Source organism: Vigna umbellata, chromosome 5 (genome assembly GCF_029865625.1).
Source record: "Vigna umbellata cultivar VRB3 chromosome 5, Vumbellata_1.0, whole genome shotgun sequence".
Classification (NCBI taxonomy): Eukaryota; Viridiplantae; Streptophyta; class Magnoliopsida; order Fabales; family Fabaceae; genus Vigna; species Vigna umbellata.
The window spans coordinates 64903570-64919566 of record NC_142169.1 but is presented as its reverse complement, the minus strand read 5'-3'; the positions used below and the strand labels follow the sequence as shown (position 1 = coordinate 64919566).

The following is a 15997-nucleotide window of genomic DNA, read 5'->3' as shown; positions in this document are numbered from 1 at the left end:
TTTTGACTTAGAGTCTAGGTTTTTTTATGTCTTTATCACAATATATTATATGCATCTTTATTAAACATTATAATATTTTTTCTAAAAAATTAATAAATAAATTATAGCCAACAATTATATTAAATTAAATATTATATTTTTATTTAATAATATAATAATAGGTATGATATAAAAATATTAATTTAAATCTAATAAAATTACAACATTTTAAACTATCTAATAAAATATATAATTTGATATATATATATATATATATATATATATATATATATATATATATAATAAATGATATTATTTTTTAAAATTAATTAAAATATTGTAGGAAGACAAAATTTTCCTTTACCCTTATTCTAATATGCTTGAAGATAGACTTTGATAATTGAACCGTTTTTTTTACCCCATTTAATAACACTTCCTAAAATAACTTTTTCAAACATAAACTAACACTAACCCATAAGCATTGAGTTTCCAACTCTAGATTTTACCTCCGCAAAACTTATTCAAACCTATAATAAATATAGATTAACATTAGTCGAGTATTTATTCAACTTTTTCTTATTGACTTTTATACATATTTTTCAATTTTTCTAAGCTTTTACTCACACGAGTTTAAGACCTCCTTAGTCTTCTTTTACTTATGTTATTCCCTTTATCCCTTGATTTTGATTAACAACTCGGTCTTTTTAAAGTGTTTATTAAAAATCTAAGTATAAGTCTAAATTTTACATTAAATAAAAATGAAAAAATAAAATATTATATAAAAATAAAAAATTTATTAATTAATTATTTCAAGATTTTAAGTAGAAAGTAATATGAATCCTTTATATAATTAGCTTCAAATAAGATTGATGTTTGTGTCTATAGGCAAACTTTCTTTACTAGATCCAACCATACGAACTCCAAAGAAATTTCACTTTTTTATCCGGGAGAACCGTATTTTTTTTCCGGTAGTAATAATTAGTTTTCTTTACAAAGTTATAAAATTATAATCCATTTAATATTGAAATAGAAGTCTTTTCCAAGCCGCAACTTTCTGCAGCAATGCATGAGGAGTCACTGAACCCTTTAATTTAATCCATGTACACAAAGTGGTTTATCAAGGTGAGATATTTAGTGAATTGGTTCAAGCTTGGCGGGGCAGCATGAAATAAGAATGGATGATGTTTTCTTACAACCCAAAGCCGCAATTACTGCCGAGTTTTAGTGTCGTAAAACGTTGTGTGGTGTCACTACCACACCCAACTTCATCTTCAGCCACCACAAACTCCCTCAATGCCATAATCAACCACCATTCATCCCAAGGTGCTCACCGGCAAGTTCTTGTTACCTATGCCTCTATGCTCAAAACCCATGTCCCTTCTGACGCCTACACCTTCCCCAGCCTTCTCAAAGCTTGCTCTTCTCTCAACCTCTTTTCCCTCGGTCTCTCCCTCCATCAACGGCTCCTTGTTAAAGGCTTGTCTCTTGATCCCTACATTGCCTCTTCTTTGATCAATTTCTACGCCAAATTTGGGTGCGTCGATGTTGCTCGCAAAGTTTTCGACTTTATGCCCGTGAGGAACGTTGTACCTTGGACCACCATTATTGGCTGCTACTCGCGCATGGGCCATGTTTCTGAAGCCTTTTTTCTGTTTGATGGAATGCGTCACCAGGGAATTCCACCCAGTGGCGTTACCGTGTTGAGCTTGCTGCTTGGAGTTTCTGAACTTGCTACCGTGCAGTGTTTGCATGGTTGTGCAATTTTGTGTGGGTTTGTGTCTGATATAAACTTATCAAATTCTTTTCTGAATGTGTATGGGAAGTGTGGAAACATTGATGATTCTAGGAAGTTGTTTGATCACATGGATGAAAGGGACTTGGTTTCGTGGAATTCTTTGATCTCAGCCTATTCTCAGATTGGGAATCTATGTGAAGTTTTGCTACTTCTCAAGACGATGAGGGTACAAGGATTTTTGCTTGATCTGCAGACTTTTGGGTCTGTCTTGTCTGTGGCTGCATCAAGGGGTGAGTTGAAATTGGGAAGGTGCTTGCATGGGCAGATTTTAAGAGCTGGTTTTGACTTGGATGCACATGTTGAAACATCGTTAATTGTAACGTACCTAAAGTGTGGGAACATTGACATTGCATTTAGAATGTTTGAACGGAGTTCAGATAAAGATGTAGTTTTGTGGACAGCAATGATCTCAGGCCTTGCGCAGAGTGGGTCTGCAGACAAAGCACTAGCTGTTTTCCGACGGATGTTAAAATTTAGAGTGAAGCCATCTACTGCTACTATAACTAATGTAATCACAGCTTGTGCACGACTTGGGTCTTGTAATCTGGGGACATCGATTCATGGCTATATACTAAGGCAGGAATTACAGATGGATATTGGTGTTCAGAACTCTCTTGTTACCATGTATGCTAATTGTGGTCGCTTGGACCATAGTTCCATAGTATTTAATATGATGGACAAAAGGGATTTGGTTTCCTGGAATGCTATGGTTGCTGGATATGTTCAAAATGGTTATATTTGTAAGGCCATGTTCCTTTTTAATCAAATGAGAGCTGGTCATCAAACACCTGATTCAATAACCATTGTTTCCCTCCTACAAGGGTGTGCGTCCACTGGACAACTTCACTTGGGAAAATGGATCCACGGTTTTGTGATAAAAAATGGCCTTAGGCAATGTATCTTGGTTGACACTTCTTTGGTCGACATGTACTGCAAATGTGGCGATTTGGATACTGCCCAGAGATGTTTCAACCAGATGCCAAGTCATGATTTAGTCTCATGGAGTGCCATAATTGCAGGATATGGCTATCATGGCAAAGGGGAGATTGCATTGAGGTCATACTCAAAGTTCCTGGAAAGTGGGATGAAACCCAACCATGTGATATTCCTCTCAGTCCTATCTTCATGTAGTCATAATGGACTTGTAGAGCAGGGCTTGAACATATACGAATCAATGACCAAAGATTTTGGGATTGCACCAAATCTTGAACACCATGCTTGTGTAGTGGATCTCCTCTGTCGAGCTGGGAGGGTAGAGGAGGCACTCAACGTGTACAAGAAAAAGTTCTCAGATCCCGTTCTCGATGTTTTGGGCATAATCCTTGATGCTTGTCGAGCAAATGGGAATTGTAAACTTGGTGATACAATAGCTAATGATATTCTCCTGCTGAGGCCTACGCATGCTGGAAATTTTGTACAGTTAGCGCATTGTTATGCTTCAACAAACAAGTGGGAAGAAGTGGGTGAGGCATGGACTCATATGAGATCTCTTGGCTTGAAAAAAGTTCCTGGTTGGAGCTTTATTGACATACATGGGACCATCACTACTTTTTTCACTGATCACAACTCACATCCTCTGTTTCAAGAAATAGTTGATACACTAAAATTTTTGAGAAAGGACATGATCAAAATGCAGGAAGTGGACATTAACCTTGAAAGCAGCCACATGATATCACAATAGCGTGCTGAAATGTTATATCTAATTGGAATTTTGTCCACTTATGAAATGTCCTGTGAGCCTCAATGTTTTTGAATTTCCGTAGAAGATTGTGACCCATTCACTTTCTTTTCTTTTACAGTTTTGGGTTGACATGGCATCAGGTATCTAGGCAGATGACTTACCATAAATACATTCAAAAGAGCTTTTAGCAACATCCCAACATTTTTAGCATGGAAAAGGGGTTGCACAAGACAAGGATGCAGAAAGAGGAAAACAGATAGATTTGTAGATTATATAATATGATAAAAAGAATAGAAAATAAAATATAAATATAGCTAAGATGAAGGTACATGTGTATCATTGTTCAAGAATAAATACATGTAACTTACTCCTACTCTGGAAGAGACAGCTTTTGGGATTCGAACCTGCAACCTCCAAATTCCAAACCAACCTTATTGTTTTATCAAGGCTCCCTCTTATTTTCATTGAATAATTCTTTATAAATTATCTTCTGTTCTTTCAATGAATCATTAGATAATATTATTATCCTCATATTGCTTTCAGAATGTTTTTAATTATTAAAAATTAATAAAGTGTATATTTGAGGAAAATGTTTTTGGAAAAAACTAGAATTTATTTTAGGAAAAAATTATTTGACACCAAAAACAAATAACCTATTGGAAGGCTTAAATATCATAAAATAGAGAGCAAACTTTTAATGTTAAAATATCATTGTCCATTTTTTTGAGATATGTCTACACAAAATAAATAAAAAAATGTTATAAAAATCATATACTATTTAAATTAATAATATGAGATAAAATAAGTAAACTACCGGAAAAAAACAGTCTTCCAAAGCATACCTTTTTACAATTACTTAAAATTTATTAAAAATTATAAAATTATAAACTACACTCATCAAATAAAATAAAAATCTAAAATTACAAGATTCAATCAATAAAGAATAGAGAAATTATATATGTAAAATAATTTATATGTATGCTATCTTTTTGTTTGTATCTTTCTTTCAATAATATATATATATATATATATATATATATATATATATATATATATATATATATATATATATATATAGTTGTAAAAGTATCTTAAATTTAAATATATATTTTTCTTAAACAATGTATTTTAAAGAATATAATATATAAGTGTCATGACCTCACATAGAGAAGATTGGGATGTTAAATGAGGCAAGAAAGCAAGGTTAAACTTTTTAATTATGAATAAAATGACAGAAAATAAGGAGAGTATGTGTGTGTGTGTGTATGGGACGTAAGAGAGAAACACGTAAACATGAGGGTGCAGTTTGGAGTATGCGAATCTTGAAACGAAACCAAGCTTTAAGAAATAAATTATTATTCGCAGTGAAGATCCTCTTCTTCTGCAGCTTAGCACACCACATCGTTGCAATTTGCAAAGATGAATAGGAGGCAGCAAAAAGCCTTCAGATTTGTGATATGGATTCTGGGACTCTTTCTCATCGCTTACATTGCAGGACGACCCTTGTATTGGCATCTCTATGAATCCATTAATTCCACTTCTTCTCCTTGTCCTCCTTGCCAATGTGATTGCTCTCTTCAACCCCTTATTTCTCTTCCAGAAGGTATTCATTTTTCTTTCTTAGTTATCATCATCTTTCATTCAAAACATATACGAAAACTCTTCCATCTCTCGCTCATATTAGGTTATTAGGATACTTAGGTTACGACCCATCCCATTCTAGTATACACACTCTCTTAAACACATTTTTTAAGATTAACAAAACATTTTTAGGCTTAATGCTTATTTAATTATGACTCTCATGATTATTAACCACATTTTTTAAGATTAACAAAACACTTAACCATGTCTTGTTACACTTGCTTGTAGATTTCATCTGCAAATAGGAAGGGTTATTTTTCTTTCTTTTACCTTTACAAAGTGAAAAATGAAACACCGTATGATCAAATTTTGAGTGTTTGGTCCTTCATTCTGATTATGGTGAATGGGTTGTTTGTTGTACATATATTTCGAGGAACATGGTTTGTAAGCCAAGGAGTATTCATTAAGGGATTGGCCAATCAAATTGTGTGATCAAATATTGAACTTAATTAAACAGACTCTTTGGCCGTGCAATAGAAAACAAGACAGCTGATAGGGTCTTCATATATAGATATGTTTTTTATGGTCTGACAACTGCTAATTACTAACATGGTATCTCTGGTTGATTCTGCAGGATTGACCAACAATTCCATTTTAGGTTAGTTCCTCCACCCTTTTGTACAATAGAGAAAAGCAACATGTAGAAGGTCATGATTATACATACGCCTCCGTTTAAGTATCCCATGTTGGATCATGCTGCAATTTTGGGGTTTGGAGACTTGGTAAAAGATAGGGAAATTACTAACTTGCACTTTCCTCTAAAAGAAACGATGTTGGATCGCTTTTTTATCCCAGCCTTTTGCATCTACTCACATCCTAAAACGGTGTAACACTTGATTTACGTCATGTAATTTATTGAGATAACTTTGACACAGTGGTGAGGTAGTCACAAAATGTGAGATATCTAATTCTCTCCCACTTTTTAACGATAACATTGGTGGTGGAAGCAGAAGCATAGACATAATTGAATATTTGGAGAGTCTTAGAATCATGTGTCCTTCCAATTAAAAAGTGACATGTGCTTGCAAAATAACACATTCTTAGTTGTTAGTCAATTTAGCTGAAATGGAGGAGAACAAGAGATTTAACTGTGACCATATATAATGTGTTATAATTAACTATGTTCATGCAGTTAAAAGAGTAAGATGATGTTAACATTTTAGTCTGATATGGTGGATGCCAGCATATCTTTTTCGAGGATAATACTATGAATATCCAAATTATGGTACTTTTGATCATATACAATTTCAGAATTTACACATTAGCATATATATGTCGTAGATTGCATGAGGCATGACCAAGAGGTGAGTGAAGAAATGGGGAAGAATTTTTCAGACCTTTTAGCAGAAGAAGTAAAGGAAAAAGAAGCTGAAGCTGAGGAAAAACAAAGAAAGGCAGATTCAATGCTTTTAGAGGCTAAGAAAATAGCATCTCAGTACCAAAAGGAAGCTGACAAATGCAATTCAGGGATGGAGAGTTGTGAGCAGGCAAGGGAAAGAGCTGAGACAACACTTGAAAATCAGATGAAAGAAACTGCTCTGTGGGAGCTCAGAGCTCGCCAAAGAGGCTGGAACAAAGATGCTTCGAAGAAAGCTCGAGCACGTTCTTGATTAGGTTATCACACTAGTTCTACACTCTTCTATTCTTCTTTTATTATTCTCGTTACTTCATATGTTATTTAGTAAAAATAAATGTACAAGGATACTTCTGCTTTTAAATTTGCCTTAGATTGAGCCATGTATTTCTCAACTTAGCACTCAACCATTCAGTTTGCTCATGAATCGTTAATTTTGGTTTGTTGTCTAGTGTTCGAAAAAAGTTGCATCATTTGTTTCACTGCGAGTTATGTATGTATATGCATGTTTGCATTTTACTCACATTTTCATGTCAAATGTGAAAGGTGCAGAGGTTTTCCTCTTTCTGGAAACACTTCGCGATTGAAACTTTCAAACACTTCGCGATTGAAACTTGAGACCATGATTTTCTGGAAATAGTTATGGAATGAAAATAAAGAGAGATAAAAGAAAAAATAGGGACTAATTAAATAGTACATAGAAATAAAGTATATTATTATATTACATTTCTAAGTTGAGATCGTTTAAATTTATTGCAAAATTTATAAAAACACATATAATCCTATCAAAGTTTATATATGTTATAGGAAAAACAACGTCTAATTCTCCTCAAATTATACTAAATAAAAGTTATACCCTTTTTAATTTGAAAATAAATATCTATTTTCCAAATATTTTTAATAAAATTACAGTTATATCTTCTTTAATTTTTTTCTCTGATAGTTTTTCAATAAAACAACATTCAACTTTTATATTTCTCTTAAACAAAGCTATTAGCTCGTATATTATCTAAAACTAATATATTGATTAAAATTTAAGTAGAAAATATTGAAAACTTAAAATTTAAAATTATAAAAAAATGAATCAATTAGAAAATTAAGAATTTTTTTATTTGAGATATTCGTTAATTTTTTAATTAAAAATGAATTTCAAAAAGTCAAACGAAAAGTTCAGTCAACCTTTTATTATGAAAATTCTTAATTTTTTTTTAATTTCAAATTTTATTTAAATTAAAAGTAAATAAATTTCAACTTCGTTATTTTAAAATGAATAAATTGTATTTTAAATATTCATTCTGTTTTAGCTATACCTTTCCACAGACAAAACATTTAATGAGTTGACTTCACTATGTCATGCTTTTTATATTCAAAAGGCTATAGAATAAAAACCAAAAATTAAGAAAAAAATCAAACTGAAACTTGAACAGCTTTAAACCAAAAGATAGCAGACAAAAGTGCAGATAAAGAAGGTTAACTACAGCAAATTTAGACTTCTTCAAATCAAATCTTTTGAATCTTAAATGGCAAAAATAATAGAGGTTTTCGGAATTATGGATATAATATAGGAAGAAAAACAAAGAAAACTAACAGGGTGAGATTATGAACAAAATTTCAGAGAATGTTCAGCAAATGAAACTGAATAAGCTGTGTTGGTATTGAAGATTCTGTGATGAGAATAAATGACAGTGTAGTATGTTGCTAGCATATACAGATGAAGAATCTAGAAATATAAGTATGCCATAGGCCATCGTACCAAAAGGAGGCTGACAAGTGCAATTCAGGGATGGAGAGTTGTGAGCTAGCAAGGGAAAGAGCTGAGGGCGATGCTTCAAACAAAGCTTCAGCACGATCTTCATTAGTTTCTATTTTTTATTTATTTTTTAATTATTGTGATTACTTGATATGTTTCTCAAGTTAGTACTCAAACCATTTCCATCTGCTCATGAACGACGGTTTTTTTTTTAATTATTTATGCAGTAGACTTGTGCTATGAAAAGTATTGTATCACTGTGTAAATAGTGTGGCTAACCTTAATTAACTTAAAAAAGGAGTTATATCCTCTTTAAAGGTGAAACAACTTGAAAAAAACAATACTCCCGTTACTACTTTGTCTTTATAAATTTTAATTTTAAGAAAGGTTAAGGTGAATTAAAATAAAACGTGTAAGTTATGTGATTTTTTTTATGTGGAGAATTAATCTTAAAATTGAGTCTTTTAGATATTAGACATATGAAACATCAATAAATAATTAAAAAAATTATACTTCAATACCTACAAAAAAAAAACACTCAAGATTACTCATCTTATCAATATAATAATATATATTAACAATTAAAATATTAATATATTGGATTACTAAATTGTTTTTCTTATTTCTTTTCAATCATCCATTCTCTTACTACATACTTATAAAACAATAAAGTAACAAAAGTTTCGTCAACAATATTATTAATTATAAAAAGTTTCACATATCTTAATACATAAAAAAATATGACAAAATAAATTGAGTCGAGTTATTTAATTAATATTTTTCTTATTATACTGTAGATGGTGATAAAGGAAAAGATGTTTCAAAAGAAAAAAATATTATAAATTTATCTATTTAAGATTCTAATATTATAAATGGACAAAAAATACATAATTATTTTAAAAACTTATTTGTTCGCCTTTTATACATGTTTTTGAAGTTTAACATCATTTTAATGTAAAATTTATTAGATTTGAATTAAAAAATTATAATTTTTTTATTTAAAAAAAATTTATAATTAAATTAACCAGTAAGCCAACTAATTAAACTCACCAACCTGTGGTGGATCAAACCGAGTTCAAATTTTTCAACTTGCTATAATAAGTGAGTCAAGTTGGATAGACTCACTAAGTGACCAACTCCTGGTAGACTAAACTGAATCGAGCCAAGTTACCATTTTAACAACTCTACCACTATCTTTTATATCTTGCATCTTATGTGATTATTATATATATATATATATATATATATATATATATATATATATATATATATATATATATATATATAATTTCCTTGTCAAAACTATGATACAAATTATATAATATAAACAGCCCAATTAAATCGTGTGCTAACTATACATTAAATAAATAAAACTAGAAAAAAAGAATATTAATTTAGAAATAGGGTACTGACTAAAAGCTAATTTGAGTAAAAGCTTACAAGTTGAGACCCATACAACATGAGAATGGAATTGTCTGCCAGAATTATTCCATTAAGTTTTACAAAAATCGTTTTTCAATTAAAATTCCTTCTAAAAGTTACCCATGACAGGGGATGAGAAAGTGAAATTTCTCAAGAAGAAAAAAGAGGTTTTTTTATAATTATGTTTGAAAATTCTTCAAAACATTTTAAAACATCAAATATATTTGACATTTTTTCAGAAATATGATTTCCAAGAAAGATAACAGAAATCGAGGATGAAAAAAGATTTAATCTGGTTTGGCAAACACGTCACCAGCAAGGCCTTTCCTATTTGAGGATAAGCAGAGGTTAGGCAGAGAGCCTTATTCTCAATCTGCCATGGAACTCCAACTATCCAAAATAAATTTTCCAGATGTCACTGAAAAATTATTCTTTTTATATTACAATAACATATTACTTCGTATGATTATCATTTTATAATTGTGGTATAATGTATATAAGACCTCTCACTAACATGATAAAATGGTCCCATCAGAGCTCATAATCCGCAGCTACTTTACCTTCTCCATTAATTAACCGTAGCGACATTTGTCTTCAAAATCTGTCTGTGTGGTGTATGCTGTATAGAAATCTCATCAAAATTTCTTTACATGGAGTATCTATCTTCGTAAGTCAGTCAATAATCAGTTTAGGCTAAGTCATGGAGGAGTGGCTAACAGTGCAGAAACTTCAAAGTGGTTAACAACTTCCTGGCTCAGCAAGCGCATAGCAGCTCCCTGAGAGAATTTCCTTGCAAACAAAAAACATGGAACGGACGTGGAATTGCTACGACACCATTCTATCCTGTACTCAGTCTCATAATAAACATGATTGATACCCTGTTTAAAGAAAGGATATCAGGCGAAGAAAATAGTGGCATAAAAAACATGCACTAATTTGTAACTAAAGAAACATGTAATAATCACCTAAGCAAAAACAAACGACAAAATTTATCTTCGAGCACAAAACAAAATAGAGGAGTTGTGATTAGTAGCCAAAAAGTAGCAAAATAGACGAAGATAGTTTTCATTTGAACTTTATTCAAGCCTTCCAATAGAGGGTGAGCCATGACACAACGGTAAAGTTGTGCCTTGGTGATTAGTTCATTATGGGTTTGAATCCATAAATAACTCCTTGCACATGGGCCCATACCATCGCGAAACAAATAGCCTCTAACACCTGGGTACGTTGATTAGGTTATTCAGGTCCTTAAACAAAATCATTATTGGTTTTCAACCTAAGAAATCAGGCACTTCAGTCTTGTCATGAAAGGTGGCAGTTTGTCTATTGACTTAATATGAATTGCACCATAATTAACCATTACCAAGACTAATTTCAAGAGAGTCCTGCTTTCGACCATCTAAGTTCCCATCCACAGTTAGTGCCAGGACAACAGAAGACATTAAGATTTCACTAACTGAATCCTCCTCCTTTGTATCAATAGCCCCTAAAAGATTGAACCTTCTCATTTTCCTACCCCATAAATGGCCTAAATCTATGCTTAAGTCGAGTATGAAGCATCAGAAGAAAACCTTTATTTCCATTATCCTTTGAGGGCCGGCATTTGAATAGCCGAAAGTAACAGGATGCCAGCCTTTATTCTCCATTTTTGTAGTAGACTGATTCCATAGGGTATAGGTTATCGTTCTACGTTCAAGTTCGCTTTCGAGGCCATGCATCTATAAAGAGAAGAGAAATGCATATTAAGATTAGAAATAATATCCATGCAGATTGATCCTTGAAAAGTTACTGGACACCAATTACAACATTTAATCAAAGTACTTTGTGAATGAAGCAGAAGCAAGAATAAATTCAGTCAAGGAACACATTCCCGAAACCAACATAGATATCTAAGTATCTTACTGCAAGCAATGTCTGCACATAGTGTTCATCTGGAATACAATTGTGCAGCTTCTGAAGTTTCTGCACTTGCACCAAAATCATAAGTATCGTATTGTAAGCAATTATCAGTATTGAAATAAAAGAAAAATATATTATGAAATGAGTAGTGAGTAGCATCACAAATTATCACTGTAAACAACATTATGTCTCTCAGCAGCATACCCCGTAAAATTATACCATTGAACAGTAACCACCAGAACACACTATGCAAATTAGACATAAATAAAAGAAAAAATAATAGATGGGGCCAAAGGGAAAAATTTAAATAGAAATATCCAACATTGCTTAAATAATCACTGATCAAATTTTAAATCTCACACCCAGAACTTTAAACAACTGCTGCTTTAAAAAGTCACAAACTATTGGAAAAGGGTAAAGAGGAACCTACAACCTCCCGGTTTCGAGAAATAAGACTTTACAAAAGAATTTCACTAACTACCAAATCCATATCAAGATTTTGAACACTATACCAAAGGGAAATTTCCCCAATTAACTACTCTCAAATCCAGCTTTCAGTATTGCAGTTCTTAGTTAATCTGAAAGCGTGACCTAACAAGCTAGTTCAACATTTCAGACCGTCAGTTCAGTTTCCAAATGCAGTGTCCCAAATATAACCGATTTTGAGCACTAAATTCAAAGCCTTTGTATAATGTTGCATCAGTATTAAGCCTGCTGTTGCTTTACCATGATCACCTATATTCTACTAGTGAGTTACAATTATTAGAAACTAGAAGCACAATCAACATAACTTCAAAGTACCCAGTCTGTCTTGACTTGATTTCCACTCAAAAGAGAAGGGCGTGACTATTATGCATAACATGTTAGGATAACACGATACCCTTCCAATAACACACTAAAATAGAAAACTAAAATTAGAAAACTTACCAGATTCAGCTTTCCCTTGCTTGTATCAATTGGTGGACGTCTCTGTCAAGTTAGAACAAAATTAGGTAGGTGTTTATTAATTATGAACACGGTACAGACTTACAATTAGTATTTAGAGCAGTATTGTATGCTAAAGCATACAATTTTGAATTCCATGACAACTTTCATTATACAATTGCCAATAAAATTTAATAAACCAATACAGTAGTATCATAAACTTAATAGAATTATAGTTAAACAAAATTGAGATCGATTACACACCTTACAATATTTCTTAAAGACAGAAAAGATTACATCATCATCTACAATCGCTTCTGCATGCTTACGAATTACAGTGATCCACTGGAAATTCAAAAATAAATTCAAATCAAGACATACTTTCCAGAAACAAATGTTAAAAATTTTATGCTGCAACCTTAATGAAATAATATCAATTTGATATTCACAAAAGCAACTCGGCTAAACACCCAATAGGAAATTTCTCCCTTTAACATGGAAAGTGGAGCTTCTTGACTTTACTAGAAAGCGCTTAGTATTGTCAAACCAGTGAGCAGCAATGGTTTTCAACACAACAACCAGAAACCAAGTTTTTTAAACTGATCTTGCCTTTATATTTTGAATCATTAATAAACTCCACTAGTTGAATTAGTCAATATTACCACCTACAGGAAACACAGCTTAAAACTACCTCTACCACAAGAGAAGAATGAAGGTTGAACCTTGAGTGCGGTTTTGCAACCCTCACTGGTTTAGAAATTTTTAAAAATATCATTCTATAAATTCAGGCTAATTTGCAACTAGTTTGAATGTATTCTTATTCCAGTTAAAATCTGTAACCAGTTCAAAAATTTGTAATCATAACAGAATTTAAATACAGAGAAAGATAGAAAGAAGCTTATAGTTCAAATATTAAGACAAATTAAACAGACAATGTTAAAAAAAAAAAAGGGAAAAATAAATAAAAACTAACTTAAATAAGACCAACTTCACACATTGGTTTTTCCTTAACTACATTTAACCTAAGTTGGATTAAATAAACACTAGTTTAAGTTTTTGGTACTTTCAAAGATTAACAATTAAAAAATTGTTCCACTATATATAGTTTATCTAGCTTTTAGAGTTTAGATAGCCATGGCTAGCCAAATTGATTCTTCTCCTTCAGCAAGTATAAGATAAAACTATGTGTTCACAAAAAAAAGGCCTGTCTCTAACCAGTAGGTTCTGACAGATTGCAGAAGATATTCTACTAAGAACCACTTGATCGAGAGATTCAAAACATGTATGATTGGAAAGAACAATATTAAGGTATGACAAAGAAAAGAAAAATAACCTGGGACCCTTTACGCCATTTTTCTCTTGGTATTTTAGGTGACATTTTTGGGTTGTAGCGGCCCTCTTTTACATCAAGAAAACTGCAATATAAACAGGCTCGTTTATTCCACCTTTAAAGCATATCCCTTTCACAAAAATGAAACAGATGCAAGTTTAAATGATTAAAATTGAACATTCGAAAAAGAATTAGTGCCAAGCACCTCAAGACCCAAAGCCTTCTTCTACCTGTCCACGAAACTCTTCGGAGAAACCATGACATAATTGTACACGTACGAAAAGTTGTACAGAGGAACACAGCTGCACAGGGAAAATAGAAACTCAGATTGTTACCCAGATAAGTGACTTTGCACAAACGTACAAACCTGCCTCTTCCTTCGAATAGGAGTGAAAATAAGAAAAAAGAAACAGAAACAGAGAAAGAACCAGAATTTCTGAAGGAAACTTGTACTGATGTAAGAAGAGTAGAGTGTAATACCAACCTGTCCGAGAGAAGAACAAATCTTTGATTTGAAGGGTCCTCTAGGGCTGCTTCCAGTAACAACCTCTCAGCCTGAATCATACTTGATTCTCCCCATAAAACCTAAAATATGCAACACTGAATTTATATAAAGAATAAAACAACATATTAATAGCACTACAGTATTACAATTTTACGCTTTATCATATCTGCATGTACTATCACGCTGAAGGCATAAATCCTTGTTAAAACAATGTGTATAATGTTTGGACAAGTACACTCTTTCTATAACTAAAAACAACCACAAGTTAAAATAAGGTTTTTAGAAAAGTTAAATGACTTTAACTTCTCCAAAAGGCTTATTGAACTTGTGCATTTAACTTCATTTACTTACTTTCAAAGGCACAAATCCTTTCCAAAGAGAAAAGGTGCCAAAAATTATCAGATTATTACAGAGTAATACCATCACTCCATTGGCATTCGGTGCTACAAGTTGGTATTCTGGTGATTAAGCCAATATACAAATAAAAACATAAATGCAAAAAAGACCATGTTGTCAATTTCTCCATCCTGTAAGCTATATACCACTAAACCAAGTAGAAAGAATTCGCCATCGACGGAGAAGACAAAATAAAAACGCATCCACTTTCCCTATTTTTTAGGAAGCAAAACTTATCATAGAAGCAACATTTCAATGTTTCACAATTTCGAAACGGAAGGCAAGTTCGTGAATAAGTTAGTGGTATCGCTATCTCAACAACCGATTCGAGAGAGAAAAGAAAAACCTGAATGCTATTACTGATTTGTCGACCGTAGAAGAACTGCGACCTGGTGGTTGACTCATCCAGCACAAAGCCAGGCGTGGAGTGAACATAAATCGAGAATCTCGAAACGTCACCGTTCTAAAAAAGTACAAAAAGTTCAGACGTTCCCCAAATTTCAGATTATAAGGAAATCAAAGGAGAAAGATGCGAAACCTGGAAAAAAGCGTCCCAGAGGAAATCAAGAGGAAGGTTGCGGCGAACGAGGAACAAGAAAGCGATCTTGGGAGGGCCGTCGAAGACGCGAGAAACGGAAATTGAGGGTTTGGGAGAGTGGAATCTGAAGAGAGAAAGGAGGAGTAAAACGACGACGCATGAGAGGGAAGCGGAGAAGAAGATCAGCATTTTTCTACTTATCGCGTGGCGTCTCTTGGCGCCTCTAGCCGCCGATGCCATTCCTCCCACCCTGATTCAGCTTCAGGTTGGTTAACTGTAGCACTAGTAATAACCGTCGCTAATCTGTTTAGATATATGCATAGCATAGCGTGAAGAAGAGGTTGAAATCGAAGCTTATGCACATGCAGATGCTGGGAGAAACACTGACTCTTTGTTTTCAGTAATTATTAATAATAATTTGGTTCTCTTTCTCTCCGCTTTCATGGAGACAGGTGTTGAGACTCTTCTGAAGCCTCACACGCAACTTCGACTACATCAATACGTCGTCGTCGTCACCAGCACTTTTGACCTGTACAGCTCGGTGGGTCCCACAGCTGCATCCTTTGCACGTCAGCGCGTGGTAGCACTGAACGCGGCACCGCCACCGCCGCTCCTCAGTGCACACATTCCTCAGTGCACACATTGTTATCTACCAAACACTCAGTGCCGTTTTCCTTTTTAACAAAACAAAAAGGAAAATACTATTGCTTCGAACTGGTGAGAATTAATTACATGTTATGCTATGTTACTTACCACCTTCAATTTTATCCAATATCCATATTT

The 15997-nt window shown here is 33.0% G+C and overlaps 3 protein-coding genes across 3 annotated transcripts; 2 read left to right on the top strand and 1 right to left on the bottom strand.

Moving 5' to 3' along the window:
• The first annotated feature begins 1030 nt into the window (after positions 1–1030).
• LOC124838569 (Tetratricopeptide repeat (TPR)-like superfamily protein) lies at positions 1031–3897 on the top strand. Its single transcript, XM_047314205.2, has one exon. The coding sequence runs from the start codon at positions 1158–1160 to the stop codon at positions 3453–3455; it is 2298 nt and encodes a 765-aa protein (XP_047170161.1). The 5' UTR covers positions 1031–1157; the 3' UTR covers positions 3456–3897.
• Positions 3898–4783: 886 nt separating this feature from the next.
• LOC124838475 (transmembrane protein, putative (DUF1068)) lies at positions 4784–6893 on the top strand. The gene is made up of 3 exons (XM_047314084.2): positions 4784–5058; positions 5671–5694; positions 6378–6893. The coding sequence occupies exons 1-3, from the start codon at positions 4875–4877 to the stop codon at positions 6704–6706; spliced, it is 537 nt and encodes a 178-aa protein (XP_047170040.2). The 5' UTR covers positions 4784–4874; the 3' UTR covers positions 6707–6893.
• A 3015-nt stretch (positions 6894–9908) lies between these two features.
• LOC124838579 (glycosyltransferase BC10-like) lies at positions 9909–15897 on the bottom strand. The gene is made up of 10 exons (XM_047314218.2): positions 15215–15897; positions 15023–15139; positions 14260–14360; positions 14006–14077; positions 13779–13860; positions 12710–12790; positions 12449–12490; positions 11525–11584; positions 11194–11340; positions 9909–10500 (listed from the first exon to the last, which is right to left on the bottom strand). The coding sequence occupies exons 1-10, from the start codon at positions 15452–15454 to the stop codon at positions 10321–10323; spliced, it is 1122 nt and encodes a 373-aa protein (XP_047170174.1). The 5' UTR covers positions 15455–15897; the 3' UTR covers positions 9909–10320.
• Between the last annotated feature and the right edge of the window lie 100 nt (positions 15898–15997).

Coding starts and splice junctions, on each gene's coding strand:
- LOC124838569 (XM_047314205.2), top strand. CDS start 1,158: ATGATGTTTTCTTACAACCCAAAGCCGCAATTACTGCCGAGTTTTAGT.
- LOC124838475 (XM_047314084.2), top strand. CDS start 4,875: ATGAATAGGAGGCAGCAAAAAGCCTTCAGATTTGTGATATGGATTCTG. Junction 5,059..5,670: donor CCTTATTTCTCTTCCAGAAG/GTATTCATTTTT, acceptor TTGATTCTGCAG/GATTGACCAACAATTCCATT. Junction 5,695..6,377: donor GACCAACAATTCCATTTTAG/GTTAGTTCCTCC, acceptor TATATGTCGTAG/ATTGCATGAGGCATGACCAA.
- LOC124838579 (XM_047314218.2), bottom strand. CDS start 15,454: ATGGCATCGGCGGCTAGAGGCGCCAAGAGACGCCACGCGATAAGTAGA. Junction 12,791..13,778: donor AATGGCGTAAAGGGTCCCAG/GTTATTTTTCTT, acceptor TTGAATTTCCAG/TGGATCACTGTAATTCGTAA. Junction 11,341..11,524: donor ATGTGCAGACATTGCTTGCA/GTAAGATACTTA, acceptor TTCTCTTTATAG/ATGCATGGCCTCGAAAGCGA.